The sequence below is a fragment of the Haliotis asinina genome, chromosome 1 (assembly GCF_037392515.1).
Source record: "Haliotis asinina isolate JCU_RB_2024 chromosome 1, JCU_Hal_asi_v2, whole genome shotgun sequence".
Taxonomy (NCBI): Eukaryota; Metazoa; Mollusca; class Gastropoda; order Lepetellida; family Haliotidae; genus Haliotis; species Haliotis asinina.
The window spans coordinates 17,807,781-17,823,188 of record NC_090280.1 but is presented as its reverse complement, the minus strand read 5'-3'; the positions used below and the strand labels follow the sequence as shown (position 1 = coordinate 17,823,188).

The 15,408-nt window shown below is 39.5% G+C and overlaps 1 protein-coding gene across 1 annotated transcript; it reads right to left on the bottom strand.

Moving 5' to 3' along the window:
• Positions 1–9,575: 9,575 nt before the first annotated feature.
• LOC137258097 (ribosyldihydronicotinamide dehydrogenase [quinone]-like) lies at positions 9,576–14,837 on the bottom strand. The gene is made up of 4 exons (XM_067795660.1): positions 14,639–14,837; positions 11,110–11,312; positions 10,472–10,555; positions 9,576–9,767 (listed from the first exon to the last, which is right to left on the bottom strand). Exons 1-4 carry the CDS (start codon positions 14,835–14,837, stop codon positions 9,576–9,578), a joined length of 678 nt encoding a protein of 225 aa, XP_067651761.1.
• Between the last annotated feature and the right edge of the window lie 571 nt (positions 14,838–15,408).

Below are 15,408 nucleotides of genomic sequence, written 5' to 3'. Positions count from 1 at the left end.
ATCCCGTCATGCACTAAACTTCCTACAAAGACCGATAACTCTTCCTGAAATCTACTCGTACTCACCCCTCATACATTTTCCTTTGTTAAAGTTTTGCCCCAAGTATCATTTATGGCTCCGAGCAACGGAAAATGTGATGTAATTTAAATGGGCTCTCAAACGACTCAAGGCAGACTTAGTTCTGATTTTAAATCATTTCAATATTCTTGTTTCAGAAGTTTTGCGTAATATGAAGTAGGGGGCATCTGTTCTGTTTCCCCATAATTATTAAGTATACATTTGTCTATCTAAAGTGAATACTATTAAAGCACGTTATTTAAGCGACTCTTTTTGGAGAAATTTTGTGAATAATATAATTAGTGAAGCCAATGTGTCGGGCGCAAATAACCTCAGACTGGCCCAAGTCGCCCCAAAACTATAACGCCGTCGAATGCAGATCGGACAAAGGGGCGTTTATAACGGTTTATCCCTTACCGATTCTCATGCCTAAATTGAGATTCTTATATAATTTGTTCTCAGTTTGTGCCGCCGATATCTGGTGGTCGTCGTCGAGAAATATGTACCATACACTGATAAGAGCGGCTTTAAACGAATTATGTGTGATAATCAAACCCAATGACAATCTTTAAGCATTGTAACCGTACTCTAGCTTTCATTTGCTTGTTAGTTATCCCTACCTTACCATCTATGCGTTTTCTGTGATAGAATATCGAGTCTTAAACCAATCTAGAAATCGACATTTTGAGCATCAATCTACGTAACTGGGATACGATGACGTGTCAACCAAGTCAGCAAGCCTGGACACCCGCTCCCGTTAGTCGCCTCGTACGACAAGCATGGTTTACTGAAGACAAATTATAATATGATCCTCTCGCAGCCCATCACATTTAACACCGCTGTCGTTGCTGTCCAAGCCTTGCTTCAAAGCTATACTGAACGCTGAACCCATGGATGTATAGTAATTCTATCCTTCAAAGAGGCAAGTCTATGTACATGGACAACTTAGATGATGCCACACTGTTATTTATCATTTTTAAAGATTTGGGGTTTTTTTTATTTAAACAATTAATTACTACCTTATAGAGACTTGTGAAAATCTGTTGCTGTCCCTGCAGCATGGTGAAAACATCCGAGTGAATGGGTTTCGTTAATCTGTTCTAAACAATATTCCAGCAATATCACAATGGGGAAAATCAGAGATTCATACACTGTACTTATATGGACAATCGAACCCGGGTGACGAAAGAACACTTAACCACCAGGCTATCCTGTCGCCCCTGTTACAAGGGAAACAAGCTGAACGAGACTCTGGCGACTATTTTTTATGCTATTTTAAGTGGAAGCACCGGACTGATTTATCTGGGTCCCACAGTTTTCAAAGCTATATCAATTCAATACATCATGTCATTACTTTGTATCGGAGTATACGATATGTGATATTGGGAAAAAATATTTCCACTATTGTTAGACATATTTCTGAAACTGATTATGTCATAAAACCCAAACAATTCTTAAATGTGAAGTAACAAAGAAACATAGCTAAATGGCTTATAAGGGTGAATGTCAACGGTCCATGGTGAATGTCAACGATCCAGGGTGAACCTTGGAATTAGTTGTTGAATTGTAAATGTCCCTTTGAGGAATAACTATTTTGGTTGCAGGACTGAATTGTGCATGTGTCAGTAAAATGTCGAAATATCTAAAACATGTAATCGTTTTCAACAATTTCTAGTGGGTAGATCATTGACAAGAGTGTCTCAAAGATTCTCATGCAAGGACATTACGAGCGATTTTTACGCAAATATGATTGAAAATAGCACATCTCAGTTGTTATAAGTTCCTGGCATCGATACTTGGAGATTATGACCCGTGAAGGTCCGGGTTAGAATTGGTTTTCGAAAGAAGTGATCAACGAGATCTAGTTGTCAGACTCGCTGACTTGGTTGACATATGTCATTGGTTCCCAGTTGATTAGATCGATGCTTATGCTGTTGATCACTGGATGGACTGGTCCGGACTCGATTATTTACAGACCGTCTCCATATAGCTGGAACATTAATTGCTGACTGCGGCGTTTTTCAATTATATATCCATTTTCAAACTGCTGATTGACACCAGAAAAGCATACTCGTATGGACCGGAAAGATCCGGGTTAGATTGGTTTTCACCAACACGCGCTTGTCGTCAAAGGCGACTAACGGGTTCGGGTGGTCGGGCTCGCTGACTTCGTAGGCGTATGCCATCATGCCTCACTGTGTAGCTCGATGCTCATGATATCAATCACTGGGTTGTCTGGTCCAGACTGTATTATTTACATACTGTCATCATACAGTGGAAATATTGCAGTGTAACGTTAGACGACAAACAACGACAAACAACGAGGAGATAGTATTACAATCACATTTATTTTAATTGTTCAAAACTTGGATTCAAATATCCACGATGCAAGTTGATTAATCTTGCAATGAGAAGACATCTGCCACACATTCAAATTAAGACAACGCCCTAATTCCTTTCGTCCCGCAAATCAATTAGCATTGATAAGATATAGGGCAAAATGAATAGAATATTGAGAAAAGCCAAGTAAATACTTCTTGAAAGTTTTGACATTTTTAAAAATGTTTTAAATAAACCCATTACCAAATTGAAAAAAAATGATGGCACAACAACAGATAAACAAGTTGAGGTTTTAGAAGAAACTAGGATATTTTATAAGGAACTATACACTGGTCAAGAATGTACTCAAAAATCAATGTTGAGAAAATATCGGATGAGGAAGCATTATTATTAGAAGTAAAAATGACTTATGAGTAATGCTTAACTGCTTTAAAAAATGAAAAATGAAAAATCACCAGGATCCGATGATTTGCGGTGGAATTTCTGAATTTTTTCTTCAGTGAAATATTTGAAGAACTATGCTTGCGATAGTGTCTCTTTTTCTGTAACACAGAAACAAGGACTGATTACATGTCTACTTAAAAACAATGCACCCAAACATTTTTTTAATCATGTAGATCAATACATCTACTTTATACTTCATACAAAGTAGCCTCAGCAGTCATTGCAAACGGAATTAAAGCAGTATTATCTCTGATCATAGCTGATGATCAAAAAGGTTTTGTGTTAGGTAGATACATAAGAGAGGTAATATGCTTGATCTACGATGTCAAGGAGCAGGTTTGTTAACAAAAGTACATGAAGTTACTGAGTTACCATACACACAACGTTAATTACTATTTTGGACCCCTGGTACCTTTTACAAAATAATTATCAACCATTTACGATGTCATGCTTATGATTGACTTTAAAAAGGCTTTTGTCTCAGTTGACATTCATTTTATAATGAATGTATTAAGGTTTTTCAACTTGGGGGATAGTATACAAAAATAGATCTCAACATTTTTCAGTGATATTGAATCCAGTGTGTTAGTAACTGGTTCAGGAAGTTAATTCTTTAGAATGTCAAGGGACTGCAGACCAGGGAGGGAGATCCAGTGTCGTTATATATGTTTATTTTGTGTGCAGAAATTCTAGCCCTGTTAATAAAGATTAATAAGAACATCAAATGTGTTAAAATTAGTAACATGGAAAGTCTTCTTGCACAATTTGTTGATGATACTACAGTGGGACAGAAAATATCTGTATGGAGTACTCAATTAGGAGATAAACATCATGTGTTGGCCAATTTCCGGGTGTTATTGAGTATTTGAAGCACGGGAATGCATTTGGAACCGATGTTTATCGACATTGTAAACACAAAAGTAAACCAAAGGGGTTTTAGTGTCTGCACTCGTTTACATCGAATACGGACACAGCAGTGAAGAGTCATCAGCTGGCCGTTTCAGCTGGTTCTCATGGTAGCATCTGGAGTTGCTCATTTGTGACGCCATTCTAACTTTACGTCACAATATGATTTGAATGACGTCACCACTGTTGATGACACAACAAAACAATTGTTTACGTGTCAATACGCGGTGAATAGTCTTTCAGTTTCCGGGAATCTGATACCATTTAATCATGTTTTTCAACCAATCAGATTACAGAACACAGTAACTTTTGGTTTACAATACACTGAAATTCTAAGCTAGATTCTCAGGACTGAAGGTTAACAAAGAAAAAACAAGACTGATATGGATAGGATCAATAAAGATGTCTAGATACAAGCTATGCAAAGTGTACAACCTTGACTGGTGATAATGGGAATTCTCACTTTTGGGCATTAATTTCATTTCATTATTTGACTCAATGATAAATATTAACTACACAGAAAATCTTGACAAAATAGACAAGGAGATGAAAATGTGATCCTTAAGATCGCCTACACCTATGGGAGGAATATCGTTCTAAAATCATTACTTTTACCAAAAGTGAATAATCTTTTTTCATCTTTGCCCATCCCACCAGATGATGCAATTGAAATACAATAGAAATGCATTAATTTTATCTGGCAAGGAAACAATTTCAATAGAACAATGATGATTTCTACTCCACAATATGGAGGTATTAACGTTCCAGTTATAACAAAAATACTATTAGAGCACAAAAGTTGATGTGGATAATAATATTATGAAATCTGGATTCTTTATGGTAGAATTATACTTCAACATACATTCCAAACATGTCAAAGCTGATGGAGAATATATCAGTAAAAATATACTACCGAAAAGTATAAATATATTTCGGATAGATGTACTCGAGGCATGGTCTGCATTTATAATATTGGCCCCAGAAAAAGCGTCTGAGGGAAAAGATATATTAAACCAATCATTATGTTGCAATTATAACCTTTTGTTAGAAGGAAAACCGGTTCATTTCAAGAAATGGGAGGAAAGGAGAATTACATTACTGAGCAAATTATAAATCAAAATGGTATCTTTCACTCCCTTGAATACATTAAAAGCATTTACAATGTCGACAGTAATTTCCTTGAATACCTTAGTATTCAGAATTCAGTACATCACTACTTCAGTAAGAAAATATGTGTGTTAAGATGTTGCAAAACAGACAAGTATATTTCACCATTTAATGTAAGCGTGATAACAAATGGAAAGAAAAGTAAATATTATTTTGAAATACTATGTGATTTTACTTTTGCAAAAAAAGTGCAGGTCAAGATAAATGTGAAGACATATTAGGAAGACGATTTCCCATAATGAATGGGAGAATATAAATTTAACATAGATGTACACAGAGAGAAAATCTGAAACATTTCCAAATGCAGGATTACTCAGAATTCTTTAAAAACTAATACTTATTTACAAAGATTGGAATTTGGAAATCACCATCGTGCACATTCTGTAAACAGGTACGAGAGTTTGTATGGCATCTACTGTTTGAGTGTAAGTTTGTGAAGGGAGTGTGGACAGAACTGTCCTCATGGCACTCTTCGCCCTCGGATATTGGGCGAAGGACAACTTGAATTTAATGGGGTAAATAACAACCCTTAACCCATTATCTGCCTAATAGTAAAGAAGAATATACATATATATTTACACTATAGGCAGAAAAGAACTTAACCAAACTTTCACCAGATGAAAACTGAGATTAATGGATACTACAAATCATGTACATTTATTGCCTTGTTTACATACTGACCTAGCAAACTCCATCCAGATTCTGTATGGTCTTGGGTCTATAATGATAGGACACTGTATTGTCATTAATCAGATATTATCACTACTCAGATAATGATCAATGTACATGTATATTTCCATGACAGTGACTCGAAAGCTGGATTGTTTGTATGCATATATAAATTCTGCCAAAAGCAGAAACGCAACCCCTGTATTGCAGAAATTTTAATCTTTAGTTTTAGAACAACACAGCCTATTTATTATTTAAGACAGAAGTCTGTACTTTGGCAGAATAATAACCAAGATAGTTATGTTTACAACTGTCATTTCAAAAGCCATCTCACACACACCAGTTTGTCACCAGGGGACGTGTTTCGCAGTATCTCTTTTGAGCACCACGGACGAGCTGCAATCACTGTACATTTCCTTGGGCAAGCATGGACAAGACGCCGGATTATCTCCTGGGAAATGGTTCTCGACTCCTGAGACAACGGTGAGCTGTTGCAGCGTTTGTGGCGGCGGCTGACGGTAACGTACGCGTCGATCCAGAGTATCAAACAGGTGTTCAGTAGGATTGAGGTCTGGTGATTTAGAGGGCCATGGCAAGACACTGACGCTGGAATTCTGCAGAAAGTTCATTGTTGCACGTGCAATATCAGGCGGGCGTTGTCCTGTTGAAAATCTGCATCTGTTGGTCATTATCTGGGAGAAAGTGAGGCTGTAACACGTGGTTGATGCAACGTTGGGCTATCAAATTCCCTGGAACGATCACCAAGACTGATTTCTGGTTGTTTGAGATAGCTCCCCAAACCATAACGCTTTCTTCACCAAATCAGTCCATATATACACACGCTGTAACCATTTTCGTGATGTGCACGTGCATTTGTTGTTGTTTTTTTTGTACGTAGTCACCAGCGTCATTTCATGCATTGTGACGGAATAAGCAATGAAATACACTTATGCGTGAAAATACAGTTGTTTGGATGGTAATCTTCAGTAAATATGTGTTTAATTTCAATGTTTTTCAATAAAATTTAGTTTGGAAGCAATTACTTTATTCAAACGAATTTTTAATATCCGAGGACAGGGGGTGCGTTTCTTTTTTGACAGAGCTAATGTGGTCCACATGGAACAGTTACATGACGATGTGCTATTGTTACTCGGATATTTGCAGTACTAAAAATATGATCAATGAGCACTTTCATGGTGATCATGACTCTAATATGCAAGTCTACCACGGCCGCATGTGGCCCCACAAGGAATTATCATATGAGACGCACTATTAATAATCGGATGACATCACTACTCTTATGATGATTACCATATAATCCCATGATGACTTTGACTTGAAAGTTGTTTGATTTGTATGCATGCATGTATTCAACACAAGGTGCCTGTTACATACAAGTCTACCTTGACCTAATGTGGTCCCAAAAGGAACAATTATATTATCATGTACTATTAAACTGCCTGCTATACGCAAGCTTACCTGGACCTACTGTGGCCTCACATGGAATAACTAAAGGATGATATACTATTATTAACCAGATATTATCATAAGTGTGATAATGATCACTGTAGATTTCCATGATGACAGTAACATTAAACCTGTGATACAAACTGCCTGTTTTATGTAAATATACCTAGACCTACAATGGTACAGCAGAGAATAATCATATCAGAATGTACCACTAATAATCACTACTGAGCACCAACATTATGACATACATGTATGTATGTATGTATGTATGTATGTATGTATGTATGTATGTATGTATGTATGTATGTATGTATGTATGTATGTATGTATGTATGTATGTATGTATGTATGTATGTATGTATGTAAGTATGTATGTATGTTGTCAATAACTGATATATATCATGTATCTCACGGAAATAAGAACGTCAAGAAAAAAACAAACAACCGGACACAAATACAAAAAAAAACAACAAAACAAACAAGAGTCATAAGAAACATATATCCCTTGCCTCCACATATCTGAAAGGATAAATCATCTGACAGTAACTTGATGTTTTTTAGATTAAGTTTGAATCGTTTCTGTTGAAATCGTGAAAAACATAAATGCCATATATCTGTATACAGCAAAAGGCACCACTTCAAGATCTGTCTCATATATTTGCCAAGATCTGTTGAAAGATATCAAATGCTTTTCGAGTTGTGCTGTAGAAAAGAAGTCCAGCCCTCCCTTTCGAGGCTAAGTCAAAACTGTTTACATGGAAAATGGGAAAACAGAAATGCCACAAATTTGTAAATAGCAAAAGGCACCACTTTAGGGTCTGGCTCACATATCTGCCTAGTTTTCCATAAAGATATTAAGAAGTGTTCCAGTTGTGGAAACGTAGTCCATCACCCCCATTTGAGACTACCTACGAATCGTTTCCGTTGAAACCAAGAAAAACAAAAATGACAAATATCTGAAAATAGCAAAAGGCACCACTTTGAGGTCTGCCTCAAATATCTGTCCACGTTTGCTGAAAGATATTAAGATGTTTTCGAGTTGTGCTCCGGAAACGAAACACATTTACTTTGGAAGCAATTACTTTATTCAAACGAATTTTTAATAGCAAAATGCACCACTTTGAGGTCTGCCTCAAATATCTGTCCACGTTTGCTGAAAGATATTAAGATGTTTTCGAGTTGTGCTCCGGAAACGAAACACACCTCTCACTAGGGACTAAGTCCGAAACGTTTCCATGGAAGCCGAGAAAATAATAAATCATGAAAAGCCGTAAATAGCAAAAAGGCACTACTTTGTGTTGTGATTGATATAGCTACCACGTTTTGCAGGAAAATATTGAACGGTTTTTGAGTTATGCTCCGGAAACGAAGCCCACCCCACTATTAGACTATGACCAAAATACGGAAGCGTATTAGGGCCACGGTGAAAAATATTTTTGGTGTCACTATCTCCTACGCAGGACTTACTATCTCCTACGTACGACTTACTATCTCCTACGTAGGACTAACTATCGCCTACGTAGGACTTACTATCTCCTACGTAGGACTTACTATCTCCTACGTTGGTGTCACTATCTCCTACGTAGGACTTACTATCTCCTACGTAGGACTTACTATCTCCTACGTAGGACTTATTATATCCTACGTAGGACTTACTATCTCCTACGTAGGACTTACTATCCCCTACGTAGGACTTATTATATCCTACGTAGGACTTACTATCCCCTACGTAGGACTTATTATATCCTACGTAGGACTTATTATATCCTACGTAGGACCTACTATCTCCTACGTAGGACTTATTATATCCTACGTAGGACTTACTATCTCCTACGTAGGACTTACTATCTCCTACGTAGGACTTATTATATCCTACGTAGGACTTATTATATCCTACGTAGGACTTACTATCTCCTACGTAGGTGATACTAAGTCCTACGTAGGAGATATTAAGTTTTTCACCGTGGCCCTAATACGCCGCCGTACCAAAACATTCCATGGAAAAAAAACAACAAAAAATTATATAAATGCCAAAAATCTGTAAATAAAAGAAAGCACAGCCATGGGGGATAAAAACCGGCAATGTGTATACACAACATACAGAATATGTCTTCTGGCATTTTCAGAATGAACAAGTAAGCCTATTATGTTGACAAGTAGATTGTCTGCGCTTGTCTGGATAATATGGTGATATGGACTTACATCTGTGTCAGAGACCTTTAGTCGTCGGCTTGAAATCTCTTCTGTTCATGGTATCTGTTCATGTTTCGACATCTTCAATTTCTTGGAAATGGTATAAAATTATGTTCATGATCTCACTCACTCACAAATATACATCAAAAACTGATTACTACCCGATTTCTCCAAGATATGTTCAAGCTTGTGTGGGACTGTGACATGGCATGTCTTTTCTGTGGTTTTCCAGCGATACATTAATTGGCTGCCTTGCACTCACAACTGTAATTCTAATATAGGTGCAACAGGCATGGCACAACATGGCACTCACTCACTAACTCACTCACTCACACGTGACAATGTTTTTCGGCCCATGAGTCAACAGTCAGCATCTCGGACGTCGGTTCTTCAAAGACTGTGGACAAACGCCTGGCCCAATCAGCTAAATATTGCTCTAGCATCTCCTCCGTGCCATGCTCCACACCCAGTGAAACCTGAGGGGACAGGACGTCGAATCCGACCGCGTTCAAAGTTACAACCTGTAGAATACATACAATACCCGTAAAACACCCGTCTATACCTTATTCCTGGACTGAACCAGGGGCGTACAGCCAGGCTGACTGCAGTGTAACGCCGCACTCAGATATATCACGGCTGTATTGATTAATCGAGTCGGGACAATCCAGTCATCACCGGCATGAGACGATTTATGCAAATGGGATAAGATGACATGTGTCAACTGAGTCAGCTAGTTGGACCACCCGATCCCGTTAGTCGCATCTTACAACAAGCATATGTTGCTGAAGATAAATTCTGACCCGGATCTGACCTCACAGTGACATCAGTCAGACACTCTATACTCACCGCGTGTACTTGTTTAGAGGTTGAAATAAATATTAATGTCTAGAATACCGTACATAAAGGGTATCCAACATTTAACCCAGAGCCACTACGTTTAGCGTTGGTCTTCAGCAATTCATGCTAGAAAGAGGAGACTAACGGGATCGGGAGGTCAGACTAGCTGACTTGGTTGACACAGGTCATCGGTACCCAGCTACGTAGATCGATGGTCATGAACCTGTTCACTGGATTGTGTGGTCCAGACCACCGCCATGTAGATAGAATATTTCTGAGTGCGGCGTTAAACGACAAACAAACCACGACAGTTCTAATCCGCATCTCCACGGGCGGTAAATGAAAGAACTGTAACTAGCTACATTAACCATATCAACAATATACATACCTGCATTGGTAAGAGAATTGCTTCCAGTGACTCAACGGGTATACTCGGAGCACCGGTAGTGAAGGACAGTAACGCTCTTTTACCCTGGAATTAGAAAAGCAGGTTGATTTATTTTGGTTTAAGGTTTAAATTCAGTCATTCCTAGGACGTTTGCATGATGTCTGAATGAATCATAGCAACTCGCTGCACCCCTGACCTTATGGACTGGATGGCACTATATCTAGTATATTAAGGCAGTTTATTACAGTTCTTGGGTAGTGGGTGAACCTAGTAAGTAAGGTGTTAGCCCGTCATACCGAATACATTAAGGTAGTTCATCGTACTTCTGGGGCTGCGGATACCCTAGTAGGCAAAGCGTTCGATTCCCACTTGAGTACAAAAAGTCAGGTACGGTGGGGCAGCCTAGTGGTCAAAGCGTTCACTCGTCACACCGTAGACCCGGGTTTGATTTCCACATCAGTACAACGTGACCCAATTCTGATGTCCCCTGTCATGATGCATATATCTCTGGAATATTACAATAAGCAGCCTAAAAGCATACTCACTCACTACAAAGAGTGAGCCCCAATCCTGGTGTCCTCTGGTGTAATTTTGATGGAGTATTGCTAAATGCTGCTCACTCACTATCTCGCACTTACCTTCAAATCACCTTCTTCGTAGAATCCTGTTTTGCGGACGAACCCCGACATGACCTGCATGACCCTGTCCATCCAGCCCTTCAGTATGGCGGGAAATGACCCCCAGTACAGCGGAAACTGGAATACGACCAGGTCAGCCTGCTCCACCTTCTCCACCTCCTCCTGGACAGCCCTGCTTATAGCTGCCGAACCCGAGTCTGAAACTGGCAGAAGCAGTGGATTTAAACGGGCACTGAGATTTTAAGGTAGACCCACGCGATCCTTCGACCCCATCCTGACCAACCCTGCATACATCAACTGAGCCCTAATCTGAAACACGTGGGAGATGGACTTTGGACTGAGACTGCTGGATCGTATCGACCTGAACAGTCCTGCAAACATCTGCTAAGCCCGAGTCAAAGAGTGAGTGTGTGAGTTAAAATTAAAAGTCATTCTGGCAGTATTTCAGCCATAGCGTGAATATTATAAACATTTATAATGTAAGAAGTTGCTAAATTATATGTATACATGAAATAAACATTAAATGTTTTATTGCAAAAATCAATCACTCAGCGACAGTATTTAATAGATAACAAGAGGAAAAAACGATGCAGCTCGTGATCTATTATCACATGGATGACACTGGGGTGCATTATCCAGTAGTCGATCACCAATGCAGAATCGACTGGGAGCTTTGACAACTCTCTGGGCAGCATATATTGTTTCAATGCACCTCTAGCACTGATGCAGGTCCGAACCCGGCGTCGAACTGAGTAGCTGAGTCTTCTGACTTTACTAAGGATCCGACGCCATTCCTTTAGGAGAGCAGCTGCCAAAGCGTTCCTCGTCAGTGGCTGATTTTGGTGCTTCTGAATACGACGTCCCAGTTATTCCCAAAGGTGCTCAATCTGGGACAGATCTTGAAGAGCTGGAAAGTTCTTCACCAAAGTTCACTCTTCGGCAGTTTCGCTGTTGCACAGTCCTGGTTCATCTCAATCTGGCGCGTCGATGTTGGCACGTCAACGTCGTGCCCTTGAAAGGTCAATAGGCGTAGAGACCATGAATGCGGAGTCGTCTGGTCACACTGTTTGCTGACTAGATGTCCAATACTGTTGGCACTTGATGTGACTCATCAGTTCCTCAAACACAACACCCGTAAATACCGGACTTCATGTTGGGTAGAGTCTTCAGCCTATCAATCCTTGGCCTGTCTGCAGCACTGCCAGTCTGTCGTAGACGTGTGACAAGTCTTCCGATGGTGGATGTACAGCATCTTATGGTCCTAGCCACATGCACTTATGCCTGTTCCATCTGTAACATACCGATTGCTCTCTCTCTCTCTCTCTCTCTTTCTCTCTCTGTCTTTCTCTCTCTCTCTCTCTCTCTCTCTCTCTCTCTCTCTCTCTCTCTCTCTCTCTCTCTCTCTCTCTCTCTCTCTCCCTCTGCTCCGGTGTTAAACGAGGCATGTTCCCGATTGCCAATCGATTAAAATGCAAGAGAATAAACTGGTTAGCTTTTATAACCTAATTTGATATTGGTGTAAATTCGGGTTTTTTTCACAAATACGAAAAGCAAGTGTAACTGTTTGCTGGGAATATACATGTTGTGTTCTAGATATGTGCTTTTAGCTATTTTTAGTCTGACAATAATTATTGTTTACGGCCGTTTTATTTTGATTACGTTTCTTTTAGCCACCAGTTTGCTTGCCTGTCTGCGAAGAGCACCAAAATATCTAGCCTATCACAGATTGCACAAAACTAACATGTAACCGTGAAACACGTTTTCTAACTTTAACTGTACAACATAAGCATTGGCTAAATATTGTCAGCAACTGAAGGTAGACCATGGGGATTTACAGGACATTTGCTTCCTGCATGTACCCTAGCTTGATTTGCACTATTCATTCAGCTCCCCTCCCAGCAATGTAAACAACTCTAGCCATAACTTTAAAGAACAGATATTCTGAATTATAGAGGTGGTAAGCTTAAATTTACTTGATATGTTTTGGGATTTACGTACCTTCTGCAGAGGACAGCTAAGCCCAATTCTCAATCTGGAGGATGAATCAGTCCCACGCACAGACCCACTCGTCCCTACTCATTACTACTTGAGAGACAGTCAGAGAGACGGAGGGTATTATGCACACGTTTTAGCTATTGTCATCTCAGGACATAACTGAACTACAGCTGGAAAGGGTCTACTCGAGGGGCGATCTGAAGAGCTGTCATAAGATTGCTTTTGCACCAGAGTGTTATCTCCCCTTGCTTGCATGGAAATTTGAAAGTTTCTGGTTTTGGACCAGGGAAGATGTCCCCATACACATATACGAGCGACAAGCGGGCCATCGTGTGAATTTACCGACCTGGCCTGTGGTCTTACCTACCTGAAAGATGTGGTGTCTAATCTACCTGCCAGGTGTGGTGTTCATACTTATTTCGCCTAATTCCATCCCGCCTCCAAATCTTTTCCAGATTCACGAACTGAGACAAACGTCTTTCCGGGTATCCTTACATTGTGTTAACATTGCTTCTGCCACTTACTTGGCCAATTGTTGGTTGTTTATTATGAATCTAGAATTATTTTTTTTAATCCAGTACATGGAACCGGGTAATATTTAATGTTTTCCGACAAGTATCGAATACTATCATTTGTTGTTATCGTGGAAACTGACGGGCAAAAGGAAATAACACCCGTATTTGATTGTGGCCATCAAAACCTGCAATATACGGTGTGTCTGAAACGAGCCATGTTTCCGGCCTTAAGCTTGCATTGCTTCAGCGAACGTCTCCAGCCTAGGGGCGGTGGGGTAGCCTAGTGATTAAAGCGTTCGCTCGTCACGCCGAAGACCCATGTTCAATGCCCCACATAGGTAGAATGTGTGAAGCCCATTTCTGGTGTCTCCCGCCGTGGTATTGCTGTAATATTACTAGAAGCGGCTTATAACTATACTCAATCGGTCAATCTTAAACCTAGGGACGGTTCGATAACTTTCCAAATATTTTGGTCATGTTTAGTATTTTAGGTTTATAAAGACTCGTGCCAGTTATATATTGGGACACTTGACGTATAGACTTACATGTTGATTTAATGTAGAATAAATAGATTCCAAGAACTTAATTTTTGTAAGAACCAAATCAGATTTTGCACATTTGTTAGGAATGATCACAGCAACAAGTACATACATTATGTGTTAAATTTTCCGTTGCTAACATATTTTAATCAACGTATGTAGATTGCCGAGAACTCCTTAACATGGCGGCCTATGGAACTGTTCTTTGTCGAACCATACGTAAGTTGATTAATGTGATGTCATTAGTTACATAGTGCTCGGAAAACTGTACAGAAATTATGCAGAGATGATTTCACATTTGCCTGTCAAAAATTTACAAAGATTTAACCTAAACTCACTTCATGAAAAATGATTATGCTACACTGAAATAACATGTAAGTCTATGAATATTACAGCAAGTGGCCCAGTATAACTGACCCACGCCCAGTATAACTGACCCACGCCAGTTACTTTCTTTAAGCCGACAGTTTACATACAAACCTGAAAATTCTTCGAGTCGAACCAGCGGATCAAAGTTCATCTTGTACAGGTCCGACAGGACGACGTTGTGGCCTTGTGAAGACAGGACGTCGACAGCCTTTCGCAAGAGGGCGCCATTGAATGATTCAGGTTTGGGGTGAGCGTACACAATTAGCACATTTTTTCCTCCCTTTGGTGACGTTTTGTGTACAGCCGCCATTCTGTTGATGAAAGAGGCAAGTGGTTGATTATAGAATAAGAGAGGAATCAATAATAATTTTGCATTAACATGATCGGGTCCTGATGTTTGCTGACTTGGCTGACGCAGGTTATCCTATCGCAGTTACAACTTTATACGAAACACATTTTTTGTAGCTTGCATACGCCATTGCTTTACAAACCTACCGAACGTAACTGTGTAGTGGATCGTACAATGCACAGATGTGCAACGTCTCACGTTATACATGTTTAATGTTATGACGATTTGCAATTCATGAGCACATATGGTAATCTATGAAATACTAGAAGGGGCTTTGTCGCGTTATGACGTTTTGGTTAATCTTGACTCTTTTTTTTCTTGTTTTTGTGGTGGTGGTAACAGGACAATGTCCCTTCTAGAATTCCATAGTAATCACTATTTGAAACCTGTGACCCATTTTGAATTCAGCTTGAACTACAGTGCATGCTTTGCGAGAGCATCGCCGCCATTAATGGACCGCGGTTAACGCGTTTGCATCGGACTGTTTTAACCAACTTAATGACACCAACCAATTGACATATGATATTGTGCA

Excerpts from the sequence above, each read along its gene's own strand:
- LOC137258097 (XM_067795660.1), bottom strand. The coding sequence starts at position 14,837 with ATGGCGGCTGTACACAAAACGTCACCAAAGGGAGGAAAAAATGTGCTA. Across the intron at positions 11,313-14,638 it reads TCGACTCGAAGAATTTTCAG|TTTCAGACTCGGGTTCGGCA; the intron begins GTTTGTATGTAA and ends TGCTTCTGCCAG. Across the intron at positions 9,768-10,471 it reads CAATTCTCTTACCAATGCAG|GTTGTAACTTTGAACGCGGT; the intron begins GTATGTATATTG and ends TGTATTCTACAG.